Raw genomic sequence first — 26637 nt, 5'->3', positions numbered from 1 at the left:
TTGCTGAAGGGCTAAACATTTGGAATAATCTACTGAGAAAGGTAGTGGAGTGAAAGCCTTTAGGATGCAACTGGATGTTAGGCTGGGTGTGGAATTACAGAGCAGAAGGAAGCCATTCCATCTTTGGAGCCATTGCTGTTGTGCCAGTTCATGTTCGAGAGGCACGAGAACCCTTTTTCCATCCTTAAGCCATCTGGGGTCAGCCAACAAATCACATGATTCAATTTTAATTGCACCCGCCAGTCAAGGATGTGTGTATTCAAGTGGATTTTCAGGACACTGGAGGCTAAATGTTGCCAAGGGACAAAGAGAAAATCAACCATGGTTCTCTTGCAACCAGCCCCAAGTGGAAAGTAAGTTTGCGTCTAGTTGGGACAAGATTGGATTTGGTTGTGATGCCCCCCACAACCAAATAACCTGTTTATACTTGCTCAGCTGGCTCAATACAAAGAATGTCCATCTACCGTGGCAGTGATCAATCTCCTTCAGGAGAGGATGAGGGGAGAAAAACGAGCATTTTAAAAGCACAGGAGCTTTTTTGGTGTTCCTGAAGACAGTCATGATCTTTAAATTTAATTATCTAAAAAGTTAAAAGCAAGTGAAGAAACAGACTGCAACCTGTGGCCAAAAGTCCAAGGCGAGCTTTATCTACGGTTAATGTTCAGTAAGCCAGCGGAAGAAGATCCCACTAACCCGCGATCGCTGTACCCTATGCGGAACACAATCCCATGAACCCATCACCCACGATCGCTGCTCTACATTGGCTCCCGATCCCCAATTTTAAATTTTCACATGTGTTTTTAAACCTTTCATGGCCTTACCCCTCCCTATTCCTGTAACCACCTCCAGCCCCACAATCTTCCAAGAACTGTGTGTCCCTCTAACTCTGACCACTTAAGCATTCCTCTCTCCCTTCATCCTGTACAGCCGTACCTTCAGCCATCTAGGCCTCATGCTCTGAAATTCCCTCCCTACACCTCCTCCTTTAAGACCATGAGGAAAGATTGGATAGGCTGGAGTTGCTTTCTTTGGAGTAGAGGAGAGCGAAGGCAGAATTAATTGAGGTGCATAAAATTATGAGAGGCCTGGATAGAAAGGACCTATTTCCCTTCGCAGAGAGGTCAATAACCAGAGGGAATAGATTTAAAGTAATTGGTAGAATGATTAGAGGAGAACTTTTTACACCCAGAGGATGGTGGGGGTCTGGAACTCACTGCCTGAAAGGGTGGTAGAGGCAGAAATCCTTATCCTGGTTAAAAAGTACTTGGAGGTGCACCTGAAGTGCCGTAACCTACAGGGCTACGGACCAAGAGCTGGAAAGTGGGATTAGACCGGGTAGCTCTTTGTTGGCTGGCACATTCACGGTGCTAAATGGCCTCCTTCTGTGCCATAAATGTCTATGATTCTATGAACATCTTCCTTAAAAGCCTGTCTTTGATCAAACATTCATTAATGCATTCAATTACCTCCTTCTTTGGCTTGGCGTCCAATTTTGTCTGATCGTGCTTCTACATTATAGACACGCCATTTAAGGGCCCACAACTGTTTACAATATACATAGATAACCTGGAAGAGGGGACAGAGTGTAGTGTAACAAAATTTGCAGATGACACAAAGATTAGTGGGAAAGCAGCTTGTATAGAGGACACAGAGAGGCTGCAAAGAGATTTAGATAGGTTAAGCGAATGGGCTAAGGTTTGGCAGATGGAATACAATGTCGGAAAGTGTGAGGTCATCCACCTTGGGGAAAAAAAAACAGTAAAAGGGAATATTATTTGAATGGGGACAAATTACAACATGCTGAGGTGCAGAGAGACCTGGGGGTCCTTGTGCATGAAACTCTGAGTCTACCTGTAAAACATAAAACATTAAACCGTGCCACCCGCCCTGGATGACACAGCAGACAATTACAAGGCCCTTTTTTTCTTTTTTGTGTTTTTCTTTTTTTTTGGGTTTTTTTTTTGGGCGCTAAAATCACATTTTTTCCAGTGCCCCCTATAAAAGGGGAGGGGGACACTAAAAGCACCGGCAATTAAAACAAATTAAACTTTAAAACGTAAAATCAAATTAAAATTTGGTTGCCGGGCGTGATGATGCACTCCAGTCCCTCCGGTGCCCACCTCTCGCGGAAGGCCGCGAGCGTACCGGTGGACACCGCGTGCTCCATCTCCAAGGACACCCTGGACCGGATGTAAGAGCGGAAGAGAGGCAGGCAGTCAGGTTGAACGACCCCCTCGACCGCCCGCTGCCTGGGCCGGCTGATGGCACCCTTGGCCGTGCCCAGGAGCAGTCCTACGAGGAGGCCTTCGGACCTACCCGCTCCCCTCCGCACAGGGTGCCCAAAGATCTGGAGAGTGGGACTGAAGTGCAGCCAGAATTTCAGGAGCAGCCCCTTTAGATAATGAAACAGGGGCTGCAACCTCGTGCACTCAGTAAAAACATGGAACACGGACTCCTCCAGACCGCAGAAATTGCAGGCGGCCTGGGAGTCCGTGAACCGGCTTAAAAATTTATTGCACGGCACTGCTCCGTGCACCACCCTCCAGGCCAAGTCCCCGATGAATAGTGGAAGGACCCCTGCGTAGAGTGCCCTCCATCGGGGACTCCCGTCTCCTCCGGACGGCAAGATGGTACGCCATGGCGTGTCCGGACGGCAGGCGAGGATGGCAAAGTTGAGGGTGTGCAGGAGCAGCCCGTACAGGATACCCCTCCGCGCGGAACTGAAAGGCACGGAGGGGATTTCCCCGAGGCGGCTCAAGTTGTGAGGCGCCGGCCCCCGAGGGAGGTTCCGGGATTTGGTGCCAATGAGGAATTCCGTCCGGACGGGGGTCAGTTCGGACGGGATCTCCCCACATGCTTGAGCCTCCTCGATGCACCTAACGGAGTCAGGGCCCAGAGCTGTTTTTAGCGACTCGATGGCTTCGGCCGCGTGGCGGACGTCGGCTGAATTTAGGCGCCGCGCCAGCGTGCCTGGCGCCATCCAGCCCGCTCCTCCGCCATCGAGCAGGTCCCTGACCCTGGTCACCTCACCAGCCACAGCCCTCTCTTCCGACCGCCACATAAAACCTCGGTCGTGGAGGTACGGATTCCCGAGCAGCGGTTCCTGCAGGACGGCCGCCACTCCAGCCGGTGGAGAGCTGCGCTTGGTGGAGACTTTGTTCCAGACCCTGATGAGGTCCCTGTAAAAGACAGGCAGCTCCCGGAGGGTGGTCCTGACACCCCCCAAGTTCACAAACAGGAGCTGCGTGTCGTAGTTGAGGTCGCGCTGCTGGCGGAAGAAATACGTCGCCAGAGCGCACCACCTAGGAGGGGGCTCGACGTAAAGGTATCTCTACAGGGTCTGAAGACGGAAAGTCGCGAGCTGGGCGCTGACGCACACCAACGACTGACCGCCCTCCTCAAGCGGGAGACTCAAGACCGCAGCAGAGACCCAGTGCTTCCTGTTGTTCCAGAAGAAGTCCACCAGCCTCTTCTGTATCTTGGCGACAAACGCAGGGGGAGGGGTCAAAGTGACCAGCCGTTACCACAACATTGCGGCCACCAGCTGGTTTATGACTAGCGCTCGACCCCTGTAGGACAGCACTCGGAGCAGTCCTGTCCAGCGCCCTAGGCGAGCGGCGACCTTGGCCTCCAGCTCCTGCCAGTTCGCCGGCCAGGCTCCCTCGTCGGGGCTAAGGTAGACTCCCAGATAGAGGAGATGGGTCGTGCTCCAGGCAAAAGGCCTGAGCTCCTCCGGCAGGGAGTTCACCCGCCACTGACCCACCAGGAGTCCGGAACATTTCTCCCAGTTGATTCTGGCGGAGGATGCGGCCGAGTAAATCTCCTGGCACTCACGCATCCTCCGCAGGTCAGCGGGATCCTCTACCGCGAGGAGCACGTCATCGGCGTAAGCCGAGAGGACGACCTCCACGCCCGGCCCTTGCAGAGCCAGTCCCGTCAACCTCGTCCGCAGGAGGCGCAGGAAAGGCTCCACGCAGATGGCATATAACTGGCCGGACATGGGGCATCCCTGGCGCACCCCTCTCCTAAAGCGAAGGGGCGCCGTCAAGGACCCGTTAACCTTAATCAGACACTCCGCGGCGGCGTACAAAAGTCGGATCCGGGCGACGAAATGCGTCCCGAACCCGAAAGCGCGCAGAGTTCCGGGCAGATAGTCGTGATCCACCCTGTCGAACGCCTTCTATTGGTCGAGAGATAAGAAGGCGACCGACAGACCAGCCTCCTGGGAACAATGGATGAGGTCCCGGACCAGATGGATGTTATCGTGGATTGTCCGGCCCGGGACCGTGTAGGACTGGTCGGGGTGGATCATGTGGTCCAGCACGGCACCAAGGCGAGCAGACATCGCCCTGGCGAAGATTTTGTAGTCCGTGCTGAGGAGGGAGACCGGGCGCCAGTTCTTAAGGAGGCGGAGATCGCCCTTCTTAGGCAGCAGGACGATGACTGCCCTGCGCCAAGAGAGGGGCATCTCCCCGGTCGCCAGACTTTCCCCCAGGACCCGCGCGTAGTCGCTCCCCAGGACGTCCCAGAACGCCCTGTGGAACTCCACGGTCAGCCTGTCCAGCCCCGGGGATTTTCCCCTCGAGAGCCGGGCGAGGGCACCGGTCAGCTCCGCCAGGCTTAGCGGAGCTTCCAGATTTTCGCCGCCCTCCGGGCTGACCTTCAGCAGGTCCTCCCACAAAATTCTACGCGCTTCCTCGCTGGACGGATCCGGAGAGAACAGAGCCCCGTAATATTCACGGGCCCTGTTGTTGACGCCCTCCGGATCCGAGACGAGAGAGCCGTCGTCGGCCAGCAGCGTCAAGAGCTGCTTCCGGACACTCTGCCTTTTTTCCAGCGAGTAGAAGAAGTGGGAGCCGCGGTCCAGATCCCGCAGGAACCGGATCCGCGACTTCACGAACGCGCCTCGGGACCCGACGAGCTGCAGGTCCTTCAGCGCGGCCTTCTTCGCTTCGTACACTGTCCGCAGGGCCGGGTCCTCGACGACTTGACCGAGACGGGATTCCAGGTCGAGCACCTCCTTGTGCATGAAACTCTTTTTGGAGTTTATCTGCAAAACAAAAAACATTAAACCGTGACACCCGTCCTGGATGACACACCAGACATTTACAAGGCCCCTTTTTTTTTGTGTTTTTCTTTTTTTGGTTTTTTTTTTGGGCACTAAAATCACAATTTTTCCCCAGTGCCCCCTATAAAAGGGGAGGGGGACACTAAAAGCACCGGCAATTAAATCAAATTAAACTTTAAAACGTAAAATCAAATTAAAATTTGGTTGCCGGGCGTGATGATGCACTCCAGTCCCTCCGGTGCCCACCTCTCGCGGAAGGCCGCGAGCGTACCGGTGGACACCGCGTGCTCCATCTCCAAGGACACCCTGGACCGGATGTAAGAGCGGAAGAGAGGCAGGCAGTCAGGTTGAACGACCCCCTCGACCGCCCGCTGCCTGGGCCGGCTGATGGCACCCTTGGCCGTTCCCAGGAGCAGTCCTACGAGGAGGCCTTCGGACCTACCCGCTCCCCTCCGCACAGGGTGCCCAAAGATCAGGAGAGTGGGACTGAAGTGCAGCCAGAATTTCAGGAGCAGCCCCTTCATATAATGGAACAGGGGCTGCAACCTCGTGCATTCAATAAAAACATGGAACACGGACTCCTCCAGACCGCAGAAATTGCAGGCGGCCTGGGAGTCCGTGAACCGGCTTAAAAATTTATTGCACGGCACTGCTCCGTGCACCACCCTCCAGGCCAAGTCCCCGATGAATAGTGGGAGGACCCCTGCGTAACGTGCCCTCCATCGGGGACCCCCGCCTCCTCCGGACGGCAGGATGGTACGCCATGGCGTGTCCGGACGGCAGGCGAGGATGGCAAAGTTGAGGGTGTGCAGGAGCAGCCCGTACAGGAAACCCCTCCGCGCGGAACTGAAAGGCACGGAGGGGATTTCCCCGAGGCGGCTCAAGTTGTGAGGCGCCGGCCCCCGAGGGAGGTTCCGGGGTTTGGCGCCGATGAGGAATTCCGTCCGGACGGGGGTCAGTTTGGACGGGATCTCCCCACGTGCTTGAGCCTCCTCGATGCACCTAACGGAGTCAGGGCCCAAAGCTGTTTTTAGCGACTCGATGGCATCGGCCGCGTGGCGGACGTTGGCAGAGTTTAGGCGCCGCACCAGCGTGTCTGGCGCCATCCAGCCCGCTCCTCCGCCATCGAGCAGGTCCATGACCCTGGTCACCTCACCAGCCACAGCCCTCTCTTCCGACCGCCACATGAAACCTCGGCCGTGGAGGTACGGATTCCCGAGCAGCGGCTCCTGCAGGACGGCCGCCACTCCAGCCGGCGGAGAGCTGCGCTTGGTGGAGACTTTGTTCCAGACCCTGATGAGTTCCCTGTAAAAGATAGGCAGCTCCCGGAGGGCGGTCCTGGCACCTCCCAAGTTCACAAACAGGAGCTGCGTGTCATAATTGAGGTCGCGCTGCTGGCGGAAGAAATACCTCGCCAGAGCACACCACCTAGGAGGGGGCGCGACGTAAAGGTATCTCTGCAGGGTCTGAAGACGGAAAGTCGCGAGCTGGGCGCTGACGCACACCAACGACTGACCGCCCTCCTCAAGCGGGAGACTCAAGACCGCGGCAGAGACCCAGTGCTTCCTGTTGTTCCAGAAGAAGTCCACCAGCTTCTTCTGTATCTTGGCGACAAACGCAGGGGGAGGGGTCAAAGTGACCAGCCGGTACCACAGCATTGCGGCCACCAGCTGGTTTATGACTAGCGCTCGACCCCTGTAGGACAGCACTCGGAGCAGTCCTGTCCAGCGCCCTAGGCGAGCGGCGACCTTGGCCTCCAGCTCCTGCCAGTTCGCCGGCCAGGCTCCCTCGTCGGGGCTAAGGTAGACTCCCAGATAGAGGAGATGGGTCGTGCTCCAGGCAAAAGGCCTGAGCTCCTCCGGCAGGGAGTCCACCCGCCACTGACCCACCAGGAGTCCGGAACATTTCTCCCAGTTGATCCTGGTGGAGGACGCGGCCGAGTAAATCTCCTGGCACTCACGCATCCTCCGCAGGTCAGCGGGATCCTCTACCGCGAGGAGCACGTCATCGGCGTAAGCCGAGAGGACGACCTCCACGCCCGGCCCTTGCAGAGCCAGTCCCGTCAACCTCGTCCGCAAGGGGTGCAGGAAAGGCTCCACGCAAACGGCGTATAACTGGCCGGACATGGGGCATCCCTGGCGCACCCCTCTCCTAAAGCGAAGGGGCGCCGTCAAGGACCTGTTAACCTTAATCAGACACTCCGCGGCGGCGTACAAAAGTCGGATCCGGGCGACGAAATGCGTCCCGAACCCGAAAGCGTACAGAGTTCCGGGCAGATAGTCGTGATCCACCCTGTCGAACGCCTTCTATTGGTCGAGAGATAAGAAGGCGACCGACAGACCAGCCTCCTGGGAACAATGGATGAGGTCCCGGACCAGATGGATGTTATCGTGGATTGTCCGGCCCGGGACCGTGTAGGACTGGTCGGGGTGGATCATGTGGTCCAGCACGGCACCAAGGCGAGCAGACATCGCCCTGGCGAAGATTTTGTAGTCCGTGCTGAGGAGGGAGACCGGGCGCCAGTTCTTAAGGAGGCGGAGATCGCCCTTCTTAGGCAGCAGGACGATGACTGCCCTGCGCCAAGAGAGGGGCATCTCCCCGGTCGCCAGACTTTCCCCCAGGACCCGCGCGTAGTCGCTCCCCAGGACGTCCCAGAACGCCCTGTGGAACTCCACGGTCAGCCTGTCCAGCCCCGGGGATTTTCCCCTCGAGAGCCGGGCGAGGGCACCGGTCAGCTCCGCCAGGTTTAGCGGAGCTTCCAGATTTTCGGCGCCCTCCGGGCTGACCTTCGGCAGGTCCTCCCACAAAACTCTACGCGCTTCCTCGCTGGATGGATCCGGAGAGAACAGAGCCCCGTAATATTCACGGGCCCTGTTGTTGACGCCCTCCGGATCCGAGACGAGAGAGCCGTCGTCGGCCAGCAGCGTCAAGAGCTGCTTCCGGACACTCTGCCTTTTTTCCAGCGAGTAGAAGAAGTGGGAGCCGCGGTCCAGATCCCGACGAGCTGCAGGTCCTTCAGCGCGGCCTTCTTCGCTTCGTACACTGTCCGCAGGGCCGGGTCCTCGACGACTTGACCGAGACGGGATTCCAGGTCGAGCACCTCCTTGTGCATGAAAAAAATTCTTTTAGAGTCTACCTGTGAAAACATAAAACAATAACGGTGCCACCCAACCTGGGTGACACTCCAGACATTTACAAGGCCCTTTTTTTTCCCCCCTATTTTTTTTTGTTTTTTTTTGTGTTTTTCTTTTTTTTTGGTTTTTTTTGGGCACTAAAATCACAATTTTCCCTAGTGCCCCCTATAAAAGGGAAGGGGGACACTAAAATCACCGGCAATTAAAACAAATTAAACTTAAAAAACGTAAAATCAAATTAAAATTTGGTTGCCGGGCGTGATGATGCACTCCAGTCCCTCCGGTGCCCACCTCTCGCGGAAGGCCGCGAGCGTACCGGTGGACACCGCGTGCTCCATCTCCAAGGACACCCTGGACCGGATGTAAGAGCGGAAGAGAGGCAGGCAGTCAGGTTGAACGACCCCCTCGACCGCCCGCTGCCTGGACCGGCTGATGGCACCCTTGGCCGTGCCCAGGAGCAGTCCTACGAGGAGGCCTTCGGACCTACCCGCTCCCCTCCGCACAGGGTGCCCAAAGATCAGGAGAGTGGGACTGAAGTGCAGCCAGAATTTCAGGAGCAGCCCCTTCAAATAGTGGAACAGGGGCTGCAACCTTGTGCATTCAATAAAAACATGGAACACGGACTCCTCCAGACCGCAGAAATTGCAGGCGGCCTGGGAGTCCGTGAACCGGCTTAAAAATTTGTTGCACGGCACTGCTCCGTGCACCACCCTCCAGGCCAAGTCCCCGATGAATAGTGGGAGGACCCCTGCGTAGAGTGCCCTCCATCGGGGACCCCCGCCTCCTCCGGACGGCAAGATGGTACGCCATGGCGTGTCCGGACGGCCGGCGAGGATGGCAAAGTTGAGGGTGTGCAGGAGCAGCCCGTACAGGAAACCCCTCCGCGCGGAACTGAAAGGCACGGAGGGGATTTCCCCGAGGCGGCTCAAGTTGTGAGGCGCCGGCCCCCGAGGGAGGTTCCGGGGTTTGGCGCCGATGAGGAATTCCGTCCGGACGGGGGTCAGTTCGGACGGGATCTCCCCACGTGCTTGAGCCTCCTCGATACACCTAACGGAGTCAGGGCCCAGAGCTGTTTTTAGCGACTCGATGGCATCGGCCGCGCGGCGGACGTTGGCAGAATTTAGGCGCCGCGCCAGCGTGACTGGCGCCATCCAGCCCGCTCCTCCGCCATCGAGCAGGTCCCTGACTCTGGTCACCTCACCAGCCACAGCCCTCTCTTCCGACCGCCACATGAAGCCTCGGCCGTGGAGGTACGGATTCCCGAGCAGCGGTTCCTGCAGGACGGCCGCCACTCCAGCCGGCGGAGAGCTGCGCTTGGTGGAGACTTTGTTCCAGACCCTGATGAGTTCCCTGTAAAAGACAGGCAGCTCCCGGAGGGCGGTCCTGGCACCCCCCAAGTTCACAAACAGGAGCTGCGTGTCATAATTGAGGTCGAGCTGCTGGCGGAAGAAATACCTCGCCAGAGCACACCACCTAGGAGGGGGCTCGACGTAAAGGTATCTCTGCAGGGTCTGAAGACGGAAAGTCGCGAGCTGGGCGCTGACGCACACCAACGACTGACCGCCCTCCTCAAGCGGGAGACTCAAGACCGCGGCAGAGACCCAGTGCTTCCTGTTGTTCCAGAAGAAGTCCACCAGCTTCTTCTGTATCTTGGCGACAAACGCAGGGGGAGGGGTCAAAGTGACCAGCCGGTACCACAGCATTGCGGCCACCAGCTGGTTTATGACTAGCGCTCGACCCCTGTAGGACAGCACTCGGAGCAGTCCTGTCCAGCGCCCTAGGCGAGCGGCGACCTTGGCCTCCAGCTCCTGCCAGTTCGCCGGCCAGGCTCCCTCGTCGGGGCTAAGGTAGACTCCCAGATAGAGGAGATGGGTCGTGCTCCAGGCAAAAGGCCTGAGCTCCTCCGGCAGGGAGTCCACCCGCCACTGACCCACCAGGAGTCCGGAACATTTCTCCCAGTTGATCCTGGTGGAGGACGCGGCCGAGTAAATCTCCTGGCACTCACGCATCCTCCGCAGGTCAGCGGGATCCTCTACCGCGAGGAGCACGTCATCGGCGTAAGCCGAGAGGACGACCTCCACGCCCGGCCCTTGCAGAGCCAGTCCCGTCAACCTCGTCCGCAAGGGGTGCAGGAAAGGCTCCACGCAAACGGCGTATAACTGGCCGGACATGGGGCATCCCTGGCGCACCCCTCTCCTAAAGCGAAGGGGCGCCGTCAAGGACCTGTTAACCTTAATCAGACACTCCGCGGCGGCGTACAAAAGTCGGATCCGGGCGACGAAATGCGTCCCGAACCCGAAAGCGTACAGAGTTCCGGGCAGATAGTCGTGATCCACCCTGTCGAACGCCTTCTATTGGTCGAGAGATAAGAAGGCGACCGACAGACCAGCCTCCTGGGAACAATGGATGAGGTCCCGGACCAGATGGATGTTATCGTGGATTGTCCGGCCCGGGACCGTGTAGGACTGGTCGGGGTGGATCATGTGGTCCAGCACGGCACCAAGGCGAGCAGACATCGCCCTGGCGAAGATTTTGTAGTCCGTGCTGAGGAGGGAGACCGGGCGCCAGTTCTTAAGGAGGCGGAGATCGCCCTTCTTAGGCAGCAGGACGATGACTGCCCTGCGCCAAGAGAGGGGCATCTCCCCGGTCGCCAGACTTTCCCCCAGGACCCGCGCGTAGTCGCTCCCCAGGACGTCCCAGAACGCCCTGTGGAACTCCACGGTCAGCCTGTCCAGCCCCGGGGATTTTCCCCTCGAGAGCCGGGCGAGGGCACCGGTCAGCTCCGCCAGGTTTAGCGGAGCTTCCAGATTTTCGGCGCCCTCCGGGCTGACCTTCGGCAGGTCCTCCCACAAAACTCTACGCGCTTCCTCGCTGGATGGATCCGGAGAGAACAGAGCCCCGTAATATTCACGGGCCCTGTTGTTGACGCCCTCCGGATCCGAGACGAGAGAGCCGTCGTCGGCCAGCAGCGTCAAGAGCTGCTTCCGGACACTCTGCCTTTTTTCCAGCGAGTAGAAGAAGTGGGAGCCGCGGTCCAGATCCCGACGAGCTGCAGGTCCTTCAGCGCGGCCTTCTTCGCTTCGTACACTGTCCGCAGGGCCGGGTCCTCGACGACTTGACCGAGACGGGATTCCAGGTCGAGCACCTCCTTGTGCATGAATCCAAAAAAATTAGTTTTCAGGTGCAGCAGGTAATCAGGAAGTTGAATGGAATGTTGGCCTTCATTGCGAGAGAGATGGAGTACAAAAGCAGGGAGGTCCTGCTGCAACTGTATAGGGTATTGGTGAGGCCGCACCTGGAGTACTGCATGCAGTTTTGGTCACCTTACTTAAGGAAGGATATACTGGCTTTGGAGGGGGTACAGAGACGATTCACAAGGCTGATTCCGGGTTACCTTATGATGATAGATTGAGTAGACTGGGTCTTTACTCGTTGGAGTTCAGAAGGATGAGGGGTGATCTTATAGAAACATTTAAAATAATGAAAGGGATAGACAAGATAGAGGCAGAGAGGTTGTTTCCACTGGTCGGGGAGACTAGAACTAGGGGGCACAGCCTCAAAATACGGGGGAGCCAATTTAAAACCGAGTTGAGAAGGAATTTCTTCTCCCAGAGGGTTGTGAATCTGTGGAATTCTCTGCCCAAGGAAGCAGTTGAGGCTAGCTCATTGAATGTATTCAAGTCACAGATGGATAGATTTTTAACCAATAAGGGAATTAAGGGTTACGGGGAGCGGGCGGGTAAGTGGAGCTGAGTCCACGGCCAGATCAGCCATGATCTTGTTGAATGGCGGAGCAGGCTCGAGGGGCTAGATGGCCTACTCCTGTTCCTAATTCTTATGTTCTTATAAATGCAAGTTGTTATTGTAAAGTACTATTCCAATTTACATTTACATTGCTTAAATTAGTTTATATACCTCTAAAAGATCACCTCTCAAGCACTTCCTTTCTAGGCTGTAAAGCCTAAATTTCTCCAACGCTTTTTGTTATAACTCAGATCTTGGACACTGGGGATCAGCCTTGCGGCTCTTCACTGCACTGCCTCCAGTGCTTGGGGTAGAAACTGCCCCCCCCCCCCCGAAAACGGGGCGCACGCACCCTATTTCAATGGTTTTTACCACAGCTGTGGCACAGGTCGCTTCAAGCGAAATTCCGCTCTGTTGTTTGTTTTTATTTGGATCGGAAGTCGCTCTTAACGTGGGCAGTGACTACACGAGAGGGGCAGGTACGAGGGCGGTGACTACACGAGAGGGGCGAAAGTTGGAGGCGGTGACTACACGTGAGGGGCGGGTACAGGGGTGGTGACTACACGAGAGGGGTGGGTACGGGGGCGGTGACTACACGAGAGGGGCAGGTATGGGGGCGGTGACTACACGAGAGGGGCGGGTACGGGGCAGTGACTACACGAGAGGGGCAGGTACGGGGGCGGTGACTACACGAGAGGGGCAGGTATGGGGGCGGTGACTACACGAGAGGGGCGGGTACGGGGCAGTGACTACACGAGAGGGGCAGGTACGGGGGCGGTGACTACACGAGAGGGGCGAAAGTTGGAGGCGGTGACTACACGTGAGGGGCGGGTACGGGGGCGGTGACTACACGAGAGGGGCGGGTACGGGGGCAGTGACTACACGAGAGGGGCGAAAGTTGGTGGCGGTGTGGAGTGACTGCCGCGATGATGTAATCAACGGCACGGCGTCAACACAGCTCTCCCCTTCACGGTTTTAAAACTTCGGGCCGCTGGGCCACCAGGGAGGGTTTTGGCCGGGCCAGCGGCCTGCTGGCGACCCGGCTGAGCCCGGGGGGCATAATGGGGGTGGGCTACATGGCAGTCGGCCCCCGACCACATGGGGGCAGCGGAAGTGCATCCTCCCTTTTAAGGGAAGCCGCATGGCCATTGCAGAAGGCCGCAGCCTCACTGCAGCACCAGGAAAAAACAGGTTTGAGCACCGCTGGGCGGGCCGAAGGTTTTCCGAGGGAAATGTCGCCATCGGGCCGGCAGATCAGCGGTAAACGCAGTGATGATGAGCTTAATATGGATCGGCAGCAGTCGAGCGGTGGGGATATCGGGGCAACGCCGGGAAACCTCGGAAGGGCAATTGGGCTAGCAGCGGCCATTCCACGAAAAGTCGCCGCCCACTCCACTCCACAGCATGGCACCAATGGTAACAGGCCTTAAGGAGGGGGGCAATTTCTGCCCCCCTGGTGTCTTAATAACTAGAACTGAACAGTGTTCAAGGGTGTGGTCTGACCAGAGGACTGACTGTACAGTTTGTTCATGACTTTCTCCGATTGTACAAGGCTGTTTCAGCCATGTAGTCCTACAGATCGCTGCTCTGGACCATTTGGACAGATTAAGTGTCGGGTCTAAAAGACTCCTCGGTCTCTTTGAACTTTATCCTAAGCTACTGCGACACCATACATGGAGTACGTGTACTTTCTTCTTATGTACTTTACACTTGCCTACATTAAATTTCATCTGCCATTGTTCTGCCCACTTAAATATTTTATCCATCTGATTCTGTCATTTATCAGCTGCCTCTTCACCATTATACAGCCTTTCCTAGTTTAGAATCTGGAAATGTGACCACTTTGCATTGTATTTTTGAATCCAAGTCACTGATTTAAATTAGACACAGTAGCTGTCCCAGCTCAGAGCCAGGGGCACCCCAGTTCATGCTTCACCCCAACCCCCGATGAGAAGCTTCTCGAGAAATCAAAAGAGAATTGCTGCTTTAAATATTAATGAGTAATATTTACAATAACTCTAACAGTCTCAGGAATTTAAAATATGCCTTCCGCAGATATACTGCAAATAAACAATTGAAAATTTAAAATTTTTCACACAGGATACCTTGTTTTTTTTTTAAAACCTTGTTAACATTTCACTGAACTGCCCAATTAATGAGACATTCCAACAGCTGCAATGTTAAGTGCCATTGATTTCAACGTTGGGGGAGAAGCAGAATGCAAGTGAATTTCTTTTGTTACACAGCTCGAGCGGTTTGCATTGGGTGTTCCTGCATCTGATGATTCAGTCTTGACTATTCACTCAGATTATCAGCCACAAAAACACACCGTACAATCTTTCTTTTGTTCTTGCTAAGGATCTGCAATATTCAGGGGAAAATTGTTATTTTCTGGATTGGATTGTGGTGTCAATCCAGAACACTTCTGTGCTATACCTGGATCGGCACGGCATGGATTTATAATCTGCAATTCCGCAAGCACAAAGTTCCTCAACACAGTTTGGCTATCGTGGGAGGAGGCAATGGGCAGAGGGGCATCACTTTACAAAAGGGAGGGAGAACAAAAAAGGGCGAGGCAAACCAGGATTCTCTCATTGCCCTGGTGAGAAGCTGGTTTCACACCAACAAGGGGCCTGGGAACAGGTTACATCCGCTCAGCCACAGACCATTGTGTGGGACGCAAATGAGAGATAAAACCAGTGAGGAAAAATATAACATGTTACGGATAGCAAAGAGGACAGGTTACATTTTGTTGAAGATCTGTGCACAGAGTGTCACACAGCTTCTAATTCAGCTTTAAAGTTTCAAAAGATACATCATGTGAAAACTTTCACAACAGTCAATGTAAATCCAACACCAAAGCTGGCAAGCCACTTCATTTGAATAACATTTAAAAATCAACCAGCAAGCTTGAAGCTTGGTGACTTTGTTGCAGCCTAAAACAGCTTAAACCTGGCAACATATTAAACAGGGAACACAGAACTCCCCTGTTTAACATTCAAAACATCCATCCGAACAATTTGGTTTGGATTGTTTCATAGAGTGCAGAAATCCAAACCGTTCCATTGGCCAAACTGATTCACAAACCCGCCGGCAGGTTTAAGCCGTTGAAGGGTAGAGTAACAGTGCATAAATTTCAAAGTGGGGATGATCTAGTCACCTTGGGGAGATACGGCATTCCCCGAATTCTTTGCACCATCTTCTCTCCTTCGGGGTGGATCTTAGCAACATGCTTCCACATCCTGTCCCAGGTGGCCTCATCGACAGGCAATCCCCCTCGGTTGATGTAGAAAGGAACCCCTTCATCCCGGAATTCCTCATCGCCATCCTCGTCCTGGTCCTCTTCTCTCAGGAGGTGCCTCTCCACACTGACGGGACCCACGCTGGCTGACCTTCGCCTAACAAAGGAACCATCTCCTCTCCCCCCTGGCATTGCTAATGTTTTTAAAACTTAAAAGAAAAAAAACAAAATCTCTCCTTCCCTCACTTTGACAATATCCCTGCAGCACAGATCAACATGGCGTGGTGCAGTGCAATAACACTAAACTGTACAAAATAAATTAGCTGAAAAAAAATTCTCAAATGCAGTTTTTAGAAAAACCATTGCTATGAATGTATTCCTTATAAAATATTTCAAAAACAATTAAAATGTCAATAGATTAGGGCTAGTAACAAAAATATACTGCACGGGGTTAATACATTAATTACAAAGCTGCAGCGAGTGGGGCAGTGGGGTGAGCTGACAAGTGCCGTACCCCTTGCATTGCCCCTCCATGCCTGCCCAATGCCAGCCAGCCAGCCCTCACCCTTCGCTCCGGCCGCGCATTGTCCCCACTGGCCCCGCCCATTCCCAGCCTTTCCCCGCACTCCCATTGGTCGGATTGCCAGCTGGGCAGGGCGAGGGGGGGGCAGGGGCAACACGACGCATGCGCGCATCCCGGTTTTTTACTGAATTCCCCCGAGCATTACGTCACCGTTTGCTGATAGGCCCCTCCCTCCCTGGTAAATCTGAATTTAAAATAAAAACCCAATCGGCGGGTTCGGACGGGAGAGGTTTTGTTTTTTTGACTCTCGGGCCCGCGAGCGCGGGGTTTTTCGGGTTTATTGTGAGGCCGCCGCCGCTCCGGGCGGGCAGACAGCGGGCGGGAGGCGCAGAGCCGGAGCCGGCGCACTGGGGCCGCTGTCCGCCCGCCCCATCCTCCCGCCCTTCCTCAGGCGCTCGTCCCATTCATTTATTGCTCACACCTCCATCACTCGTTCGCTTACACGACGCCGGGACCTAACTATTCTCATCCTGTGTCGAAGCTTTTATTTATTTATTTTTTGCCTTTTCACCAAAATTCCTTTCACTCGAAGTCTGGTTGGACTGCACATGCGTCGCCAAGCCAGTGCATTGTGGGAAATAGAGTTCATTGGTGGAGGTATTTGTTTGCCATTTAAAAACTGCATCGCTCATTTCAGTCATTATCGGTTTCAACCTGTTACCAGAATGCTGCTAATTATTTTTTTTTGACGCCCTTGATAAATATTTTGAAAGCAAAAAAAAATGTGTTTAACGCACGCGCAGTACGCATTAGCGTAGTGGATGGCGCAGGCGCACTGTAATCACTCGGTGCGCTGTGCTTTGCGCAGGCGCACTGCCGTCAGCCACGGTGCTCCGTGCCTCGCGCAGGCGCACTGTGGCCCTTCGGCGCGCTTGTTGTGGGCGTGCTTCTCGCGCAGGCGCGGCGGGTTGGTAAGGGAAGGGCGCTGAGGCTGTTGCAGTTACCAAGGGAGACGGGTGAAGCTGTGCCGGGCAAGAGCGTGTCCCGGCGGGAAGATCAGCCTGGCACCGGCGGGAAGGGAGGGGGGGGACCAGCGCAGGTAAGCACAGGAGCAAAAGATGATTCCCCCCCCCCAAACCTTCTGTAACGGCAGTCGGTGAGGGGACGCTCCTCACTTCCCATTGAATGTGTGAGGTGTGAAACTTAGTCCCAGGCTGGGCCCTGCTTGGTTAGGCCCGGCCCGGGGCCCGGGGAGCAGCCCTCGCTGCCCCAGTCAGTGCAGCAACAAGCTGACACCTCGCTGGCTCCCAGCTCCCATTGACCCGAACCTTGCCTGCTTTATCCCAGCTTTGGCATCGGAAGACGCAGGGGTTCTGTCTGGTCCTCTGTCACTGCTTTGTTTTGCATTATTGAATATCCCTTCAAGAATGGTGAGTTTAGTTACACATTTAAATATATATAGGTGCAGGTTAGATCCAACAAGGCTCCCAGACATCCATTTGATCTCTTCCTACCAGAAGGGGATTTTAGAGAGTTATATAAGATAAGGAACAGGAATGGTTAATCTGGAGTCACAGTGGCTGCAGAACAAGGTGATGTAGATACACTCCAAAATCATTTTATAGGAGACAGTTGGATGTTGTTTGGGAGCTGTAAATGTTTACAGAAGGGTGATGTAGATTGATGCCCCTATTCTTTGTGAAGAGCAATGTTTCTGTTAGTTTAAAAAAAAAATGTTCACTGGAATTGGCAAATAGTTTTATGTCTCATCTGAAGCGTGGCACCTCAATATACAGTTATCCTTCAATACTAGGACCTTTTTGTTTATTGTGGTATATATCAATGATTTAGACTTCAATGTAGGGGTATGATTAAGAAGTTGTTTCAAAAATTGGCTGTGCCGTTGATAGTGAGGAAGAAAGCTGTAGACTGCAGGAAGATATCCATAGACTGGTAAGGCGGGCAGAAAAGTGGCAAATGGAATTTAATCCAGAGAAGTGTGAGCATTTGAGGAGGGCTAACAAGGCAAGGGAATACAAAATAAATGGTAGGATACTGAGAAGTGTAGTGGAACAGGGGTGCAAGGTGTTAGATATGCAGACTATAGATATACTCTATGTAGTCACTGTATAGTTGCATAAGATGGAGACTTGATGTACAATCAAAAAGGTTTACACTGTGTATATACTATGCTGGCACCACTAGAGGGTGCAACTGGTGGAGACTGGGGTTTCCTGCCCTGGTGGCAGGGGCTGCATTAAAGGGTGGCCACCATGCGGCTGCCTCACTCGAGTTATGAATAAAGGACCAAGGTCACTATAGTTTGAGTACAACACATTGCCTCGTGGAGTCATTCACAAGTACATTATAGACATAACACAAGGGACGTAGACTTGAACGGAGATGGCGGACAACGGGTTTAGCCATTCACCGCCAGATCTGTCTGGACCACATAAAGCATTATCAGGTCCTGCTCTCATCTGCCAAAATTCCATTGCAGAATGATTCTGAAATAGTGAGCAAAGATAAACGCTGGCTCATGTTCTCCACTGCTAACCATCTTCGTAAACTCCTCTCCCCTGTCTCCTACACCCTCACCTCTGACAACAAATGTGAGGAGCTTATGGACTTCTTTGTCTCTAAGATTGAGACCATTTGATCAACTGCCTCTGCCTCTTCCCTTCTTTCCCCTAGCCCACCGGGCCAAACTTCCTCTGAGGTTCCCCCCTGCCCTAGCCCTGAACTCGCATCTTTCTCCAGTTTCTCTTTGATCTCCCCTCATGACCTCTCCACGCTCATCTTGTCCATGAGACCCACATCCTGCTCCCTTGATCCTATTTCTACCAAACTGCTGACCACCCAACTTCCTTTTCTGGCTCCCATGTTAGCCAACATTGTTAATGTTTCTCTCTCGGGCACTGTCTCCCTCTCCCTCAAATCATAGAATGGTTACAGCACAGAAGGCGGCCATTCGGCCTGTTTAGCCCATGCGGCTCGCTGCAAGAGCACCTCAGCTAGTCCCGCTCCCCGCTCTTTCTCTGTAGCCCTGCAAATTCTTGAATGTGCACTTGAAATGCCGTAACCAACAAGGCTACAGATCAAGAGCTGGAAAGTGCAATTAGGCTGGATGGCTCTCTTTCTGTTGGCACAGGCACGATGGGCTGAATGACCTCCATCGGCACTATAAATTTCTATGCTTCTATGAATACTGTATTGGAGTTTCAGTGTAGAAATTATGTGTTCATGTCCTGTGAAAGGCTTGAATCTACAATATTGTAATCAGGAACTGAGAACTCTAAAAATGGAACCAAGTTGGCCCCCATGGGAAGCCTGGCTGATTTGATTCTGAGTGGGTGGGAATGGAAGAGGAAATCTGCAGTCAGGTTAGAGAGATGATTAGAAATAATACAATTACTGTTCAGAAAGATTTTCGGGATCAACTTAGCGACTGGGATGGAGAGGGTATAAATGGAGAATAGGGAATCGAATCCCTAAAGTATGTACAAGCCTACAAGGGAAAAAGTATTGCTAAATCTGGCTGAGCAATGTCATGGATCAGGTCAATGAGATAAATGTTGGTGAGCATCTTGGGAGTAGTGACCACAATATAATGATGTCAGTAAGGGCAGGCATCGATGACGAGGTCCAACACCACCTCCAGTGTGCCAGCGCAGCCTTCGGTCGCCTGAGGAAGAGAGTGTTTGAAGACCAGGACCTCAAATCTGGCACTAAGCTTGTGGTCTACAGGGCAGTAGTGTTACCTGCCCCCCTATATGGCTGAGAGACGTGGACTATATACTGCAGACACCTCAAAGCGCTGGAGAAGTGCCACCAGGCTTGCCTCCGCAAGATCCTGCAAATCCACTGGGAGGATAGACGCACCAACGTCAATGTTCTTGCTCAGGCCAACATTCCCAGCATCGAAGCACTGACCACACTTGACCAGCTCCGTTGGACGGGCCACATCGTCCGCATGGCTGATATGAGACTCCCAAAGCAAGCGCTCTACTCGGAACTCTGACATGGCAAGCGAGCCCCAGGTGGGTAGAGGAAATGTTTCAAGGACACCCTCAAAGCCTCCTTGATAAAATGCAACATCCCCACCGGCACCTGGGGGACCCTGGCCAAAGACTGCGCAAAGTGGAGGAAGAGCATCCGGGAAGGTGCTGAGCACCTCGAGTCTCGTCGCCGAGAGTATGCAGAAACCCAGCGCAGGCAGCGAAAGGAGCGTGCGGCAAACCTGTCCCACCCTTCCTTTCCTTCAACCACTATCTGTCCCACCTGTGACAGAGACTGTAATTCCCGCATTGGACTGTTCAGTCACCTGAGAACTCACTTTTAGAGTGGAAGCAAGTCTGTCTCGATTCCGAGGGACTGCCTATGATGATAATGATGTACTAGAAGCAGTCTACAAAAACTAGAAGCCCAGATTGGAATAGGGCAGATTCTGGAAATATGATTGAGCTAGCTGAGGTAAGGTGGAAGGAGACATTGGAAGCCACTGCTACCAATAATGCTCCCACAAAGTTGAGTAATTTGAAAAAAACCTCAAAATATATCAAATCACTAAATCAGAGGCACTGCATGTATTGTGCATTCCATTGGAATCAAACATTGCACCCTTCAAATCTTAATGATCTCCCACACATCGTCTACGGTTGAGTGGAAGGGCAGGGGGGAGTAGCCTTTGCTCAGGCTCCGGTCAGTGTTGCTATACGCAGCCTATCCAGTGCGATCGGCACTTCAGCCACATGAGCGTGTACAGCAGGTGAGCGGTGATTCCTGCAGGTTGGAATTTGGTGTTTGCTGTAGCATTTCAATTCAAGGTGCAGCCGAAACCTTGCAGTTCTTGCACTAGTAACGGGCAAATCCGTGTTGCGGCAGTCTCCGTGGCACTGCGCTTCCGTGTGCTGCAATGCAGAGCAATAGTGACATCGGTTGTCCGCACACACCTGTGTTTCCAAATCCACCCCCCTGAGGCTCCTAATAGCTGGATTCCTGTGACGAGGAGCCCTAATGCTTGGCCATCGACTAACCTTGCTTTGGAATGTCTGACTACAGTATTCCATTTCACTTTGTTTCCTGAAGGCATCCCAGTTTGAATGCCAATTCTAAGAGTTTGTGAGATGAGAGTGGCAGAGTACTCTATTCACATTGAGGGTGCTGTGTAACAAAGTAATTCAGACAGAGGGAAAAGAAAGCAGCAACTGCTGGAAGTACATCTAAAACAAAAACATCATGTAGGATCAACAGACAGAATCCGATTTATTACTTATCCCGAGTTGTCCAGTTCTTGAAGTCATCATCCTTCCATGATGGCTAGGCAATTCTGGGATTTTAACCCATCAAACACTCCCAGGGCAGGTACAGCACGGGGATACATACAGAGTAAAGCTCCCTCGACACTATCCCATCACACACACTCAGGCCAGGTACAGCACGGGGTTAGATACAGAGTAAAGCTCTGTCTATACTGTCCCATCAAACACTCCCAGGGCAGGTACAGCACGGGGTTACATAGAGTAAAGCTCTGTCTACACTGTCCCATCAAACACTCTCCGGGCAGGTACAGCACAGGGTTACATACAGAGTAAAGCTCTGTCTACACTGTCCCATCACACACTCCCAGGGCAGGTACAGCACGGGGTTACATACAGAGTAAAGCTCTGTCTACACTGTCCCATCAAACACTCTCAGGGCAGGTACAGCACGGGGTTACATAGAGTAAAGCTCTGTCTACACTGTCCCATCAAACACTCTCCGGGCAGGTACAGCACAGGGTTACATACAGAGTAAAGCTCTGTCTACACTGTCCCATCACACACTCCCAGGGCAGGTACAGGGGGTTAGATACAGAGTAAAGCTCTGTCTACACTGTCCCATCAAACACTCCCAGGGCAGGTACAGCACGGGGTTACATACAGAGTAAAGCTCTGTCTACACTGTCCCATCAAACACTCTCAGGGCAGGTACAGCACGGGGTTACATACAGAGTAAAGCTCTGTCTACACTGTCCCATCACACACTCCCAGGGCAGGTACAGGGGGTTAGATACAGAGTAAAGCTCCCTCTACACTGTCCCATCAAACACTCTCAGGGCAGGTACAGCACGGGGTTACATACAGAGTAAAGCTCTGTCTACACTGTCCCATCACACACTCCCAGGGCAGGTACAGGGGGTTAGATACAGAGTAAAGCTCCCTCTACACTGTCCCATCACACACTCCCAGGGCAGGTACAGCACGGGGTTAGATACAGGGTAAAGCTCCCGCTTTCCCATCCTATCAAATGCTCTCGGGTCAGTTATAGTACAAGGTCATGAAAAGTTAAGTTCCTTCTCCTCCCCCTGCTTAGGCAGTCCCTCAGAGTCGAGGATGACTTGCTTCCACACTAAAAATGAGTTCTTGGGTGACTGCGGGACCTGCAGTCTCTGTCCCACCTGTGACAGACGGTGATTGAAGGAATGGCTGGGTGGTGTCCCTGGTTACCGTGCGCTCCTTCCGCTGTCTACGCTTGGCTTCAGCTTGCTCTCTGCGAAGAGACTCAATGTTCAGTGGCTTTCCGGATACCTCTCCTCCACTTCGGGCGGTCTCAGGCCAGGGGTTCCCAGGTGTCGGTGGAGATGTTGCACTTTTTCAAGGAGGCTTTGAGGGTGTCCTTGAAGCGTTTCCTCTGCCCACTTGGGACTCGCTTGCTGTGTCGAACCTCCGAGTAGAGTGCTTGTTTTGGGAGTCTTGTGTCATGAATGCGAACAATGTGGCCCGTCCAGAGGAGCTGATCGAGTGTGGTCAATGCTTCGATGCTGGGGATGTTGGCCTGAGCGAGAACACTGACGTTGGTGCGTCTGTCCTCCCAGGGAATTTGCAGGATCTTGCGGAGACAGCGTTGGTGGTACTTCTCCAGCGCTTTGAGATGCCTGCTGTCATCATCAGAGGCAGTCCCTCGGAATTGAGGAAGAGTTGTTTCCATTCTTAAAATGAGTCCTTAGGTGGCTGAACAGTCCAATACGAGGGCCTCAGTCCCTGTCACAGGTGGGACAGATAGTCGTTGAGGGTAAGTGAGGGTGGGACGGATTTGTCGCACGCTCCTTCCGCTGCCTGCACTTGATTTCTGTATGCTCTCGGCGATGAGACTCGAGGTGCTCAGTGCCCTCCCGGATGCACTTCCTCCACTTTGGGCAGTCTTTGGCCAGGGACTCCCAGGTGTGGGTGGGGATGTTGCACTTTATCGGGGAGTCTATGCACTTTGAGGGTGTCTATGTAACGTTTCCTCTGCCCACCGTTGGCTCATTTGCCATGAAGGAGTTCCAAGTAGAGCACTTGCTTTGGGAGTCTCGTGTCTGGCATGCGGACAATGTGGCCTGTCCAGCAGAGCTGATTGAGTGTAGTCAATGCTGGGGATGTTGGCCTGGTCGAGGACGCAAATGTTGGTGAACATAAGAACATAAGAATTAGGAACAGGAGTAGGCCATCTAGCCCCTCGAGCCTGCTCCGCCATTCAATAAGATCATGGCTGATCTGGCCGTGGACTCAGCTCCACTTACCCGCCCGCTCCCCGTAACCCTTAATTCCCTTATTGGTTAAAAATCTATCTATCTGTGACTTGAATACATTCAATGAGCTAGCCTCAACTGCTTCCTTGGGCAGAGAATTCCACAGATTCACAACCCTCTGGGAGAAAAAATTCTTTCTCAACTCGGTTTTAAATTGGCTCCCCCGTATTTTGAGGCTGTGCCCCCTAGTTCTAGTCTCCCCGACCAGTGGAAACAACCTCTCTGCTCTATCTTATCTATCTCTTTCATTATTTTAAATGTTTCTATAAGATCACCCCTCATCCTTCTGAACTCCAACGAGAAAAGACCCAGTCTACTCCTCCCAGGGGATTTGTAGGATCTTGCGGAGACATCGTTGGTGGTATTTCTCAAGCGACTTGAGGTGTCTGCTGTACATGGTCCATGTCTCTGAGTCATACAGGAGGGCAGGTATTACTACAGCCCTGTAGACCATGAGCTTGGTGGAAGATTTGAGAGCCTGGTCTTCAAACACTCTTTTCCTCAGGCGGCCAAAGGCTGCACTGGTGCACTGAAGGCGGTGTTGAATCTCGTCATCAATGTCTGCTCTTGTTAACAGTAGGCTCCTGAGGTATGGGAAATGGTCCACGTTGTCCAGGGCTGCGCTGTGCACTTGGATAACCGGGGGGCAGTGCTGTGTGGCAGGGTCAGGTTGGTTGAGACCTTTGTCTTACATATCTTTAGTGTAAGGCCCATGCTCTCGTATGCCTCGGTGAAGGTGTTGACGATGGCTTGGAGTTCGGCCTCCGAGTGCGCGCAGACACAGTCTGCGTACTGTAGTTCGATGACGGAGGATGGGACGACCTTGGATCTGGCCTGGAGGCGGCGGAGGTTGAACAGATTCTGGTTTGTTCTGTAGTTTAGCTCCACTTCAGCGGGGGAGCTTGCTGAGGGTGAGATGGAGCATTGCAGCAAGGAAGATCGAGAAGAGCGTTAGTGCGATGACGCAGCCTTGCTTGACCCCGGTCCGGACGTGGATTGGGTCTGTGATGGATCCGCTGGTCAGAATCACGGCTTGCATATCATCATGGAGCCGACGGAGGATGGTGACAAACTTTTAAGAGCAGCCAAAATGCTCCATAATCCCTCACGGTTGACTGTGAGGTCAAAGAAGGCCGTGTACAAGGGCATTTCTCTTGTAACTGCTGCACGGTTTAGAAATTTACAGCGCGGAAGGAGGCCATTTCGGCCCATCGTGTCTGCGCCGGCCGATAGAGCCACACAGCCCTCAGTCAGCAGCCCTGAAGGTTACGTATATATCTAAAAACAATGGCGGACAGGCAAAGAGCATCCGGCCCAACCAGTCCGCCCCACATAACCGCGACCAATGTCCTCGGGGGAGTGTTTGCTAGTGCTGTTGGGGAGGAGTTAAACTAATATGGCAGGGGGATGGGAACCAATGCAGGGAGATAGAGAGAAACAAAAAGGAGGCAAAAACAAAAGACAGAAAGGAGATGAGGAAAAGTGGAGGGCAGAGAAACCCAAGGCAAAGAACAAAAAGGGCCATTGTACAGCAAAATTCTAAAAGGACAGAGGGTGTTAAAAAAACAAGCCTAAAGGCTTTGTGTCTTAATGCAAGGAGTATCCGCAATAAGGTGGATGAATTAACTGTGCAAATAGATGTTAACAAATATGATGTGATTGGGATTACGGAGACGTGGCTCCAGGATGAGCAGGGCTGGGAACTCAACATCCAGGGGTATTCAACATTCAGGAAGGATAGAATAAAAGGAAAATGAGGTGGGGTAGCATTGCTGGTTAAGGAGGAGATTAAGGCAATAGTTAGGAAGGACATTAGCTTGGATGATGTGGAATCTATATGGGTAGAGCTGCAGAACACCAAAGGGCAAAAAACGTTAGTGGGAGTTGTGTACAGACCTCCAAACAGTAGTAGTGATGTTGGGGAGGGCATCAAACAGGAAATTAGGGGTGCGTGCAATAAAGGTGCAGCAGTTATAATGGGTGACTTTAATATGCACATAGATTGGGCTAACCAAACTGGAAGCAATACGGTGGAGGAGGATTTTCTGGAGTGCATAAGGGATGGTTTTTTAGACCAATATGTCGAGGAACCAACTAGGGGGGAGGCCATCTTAGACTGGGTGTTATGTAATGAGAAAGGATTAATTAGCAATCTCGTTGTGCGAGGCCCCTTGGGGAAGAGTGACCATAATATGGTGGAATTCTGCATTAGGATGGAGAATGAAACAGTTAATTCAGAGACCATGGTCCAGAACTTAAAGAAGGCTAACTTTGAAGGTATGAGGCGTGAATTGGCTGAGATGGATTGGCGAATGATACTTAAGGGGTTGACTGTGGATGGGCAATGGCAGACATTTAGAGACCGCATGGATGAACTACAACAATTGTACATTCCTGTCTGGCATAGAAATAAAAAAGGGAAGGTGGCTCAACCGTGGCTATCAAGGGAAATCAGGGATAGTATTAAAGCCAAGGAAGTGGCATACAAATTGGCCAGAAATAGCAGCGAACCTGGGGACTGGGAGAAATTTAGAACTCAGCAGAGGAGGACAAAGGGTTTGATTAGGGCAGGGAAAATGGAGTATGAGAAGAAGCTTGCAGGGAACATTAAGACGGATTGCAAAAGTTTCTATAGATATGTAAAGAGAAAAAGGTTAGTAAAGACAAATGTAGGTCCCCTGCAGTCAGAATCAGGGGAAGTCATAACGGGGAACAAAGAAATGGCGGACCAATTGAACAAGTACTTTGGTTCGGTATTCACGAAGGAGGACACGAACAACCTTCCGGTTATAAAAGGGGTCAGGGGGTCTAGTAAGGAGGAGGAACTGAGGGAAATCCTTATTAGCCGGGAGATTGTGTTGGGGAAATTGATGGGATTGAAGGCCGATAAATCCCCAGGGCCTGATGGACTGCATCCCAGAGTACTTAAGGAGGTGGCCTTGGAAATAGTGGATGCGTTGACAGTCATTTTCCAACATTCCATTGACTCTGGATCAGTTCCTATGGAGTGGAGGGTAGCCAATGTAACCCCACTTTTTAAAAAAGGAGGGAGAGAGAAAACAGGGAATTATAGACCGGTCAGCCTGACATCGGTAGTGGGTAAAATGATGGAATCAATTATTAAGGATGTCATAGCAGTGCATTTGGAAAGAGGTGACATGATAGGTCCAAGTCAGCATGGATTTGTGAAAGGGAAATCATGCTTGACAAATCTTCTGGAATTTTTTGAGGATGTTTCCAGTAGAGTGGATAAGGGAGAACCAGTTGATGTGGTATATTTGGACTTTCAGAAGGCGTTCGACAAGGTCCCACACAAGAGATTGATGTGCAAAGTTAGAGCACATGGGATTGGGGGTAGTGTACTGACATGGATTG

General features: G+C 52.9%; 2 protein-coding genes across 10 annotated transcripts in view; one reads left to right on the top strand and one right to left on the bottom strand.

Moving 5' to 3' along the window:
• Nucleotides 1–15932, bottom strand: part of vash1 (vasohibin 1) — a 63065-nt gene extending 47133 nt beyond the window's left edge. For both annotated transcript variants that reach the window (XM_070879716.1, XM_070879717.1), the window contains exon 1: nucleotides 15107–15932. In XM_070879716.1, coding sequence (XP_070735817.1) covers nucleotides 15107–15379 — 273 coding nt within the window. In that variant the 5' untranslated portion in view covers nucleotides 15380–15932. The remainder of the gene's footprint in view (nucleotides 1–15106) is intronic.
• Nucleotides 15933–16694: 762 nt separating this feature from the next.
• The window catches only part of ttll5 (tubulin tyrosine ligase-like family, member 5), a 595921-nt gene continuing 585978 nt past the window's right edge, over nucleotides 16695–26637 (top strand). For all 8 annotated transcript variants that reach the window (XR_011593158.1, XM_070879712.1, XM_070879709.1 and 5 more), the window contains exon 1: nucleotides 16695–16809. The gene's annotated coding sequence lies outside the window, so the exon portion shown is untranslated. The remainder of the gene's footprint in view (nucleotides 16810–26637) is intronic.

Source organism: Pristiophorus japonicus, chromosome 4 (genome assembly GCF_044704955.1).
Source record: "Pristiophorus japonicus isolate sPriJap1 chromosome 4, sPriJap1.hap1, whole genome shotgun sequence".
Lineage (NCBI taxonomy): Eukaryota > Metazoa > Chordata > Chondrichthyes > Pristiophoridae > Pristiophorus > Pristiophorus japonicus.
The sequence above is the reverse complement of the archived record's forward strand: the minus strand, read 5'-3'. Positions and strand labels throughout refer to the sequence as shown.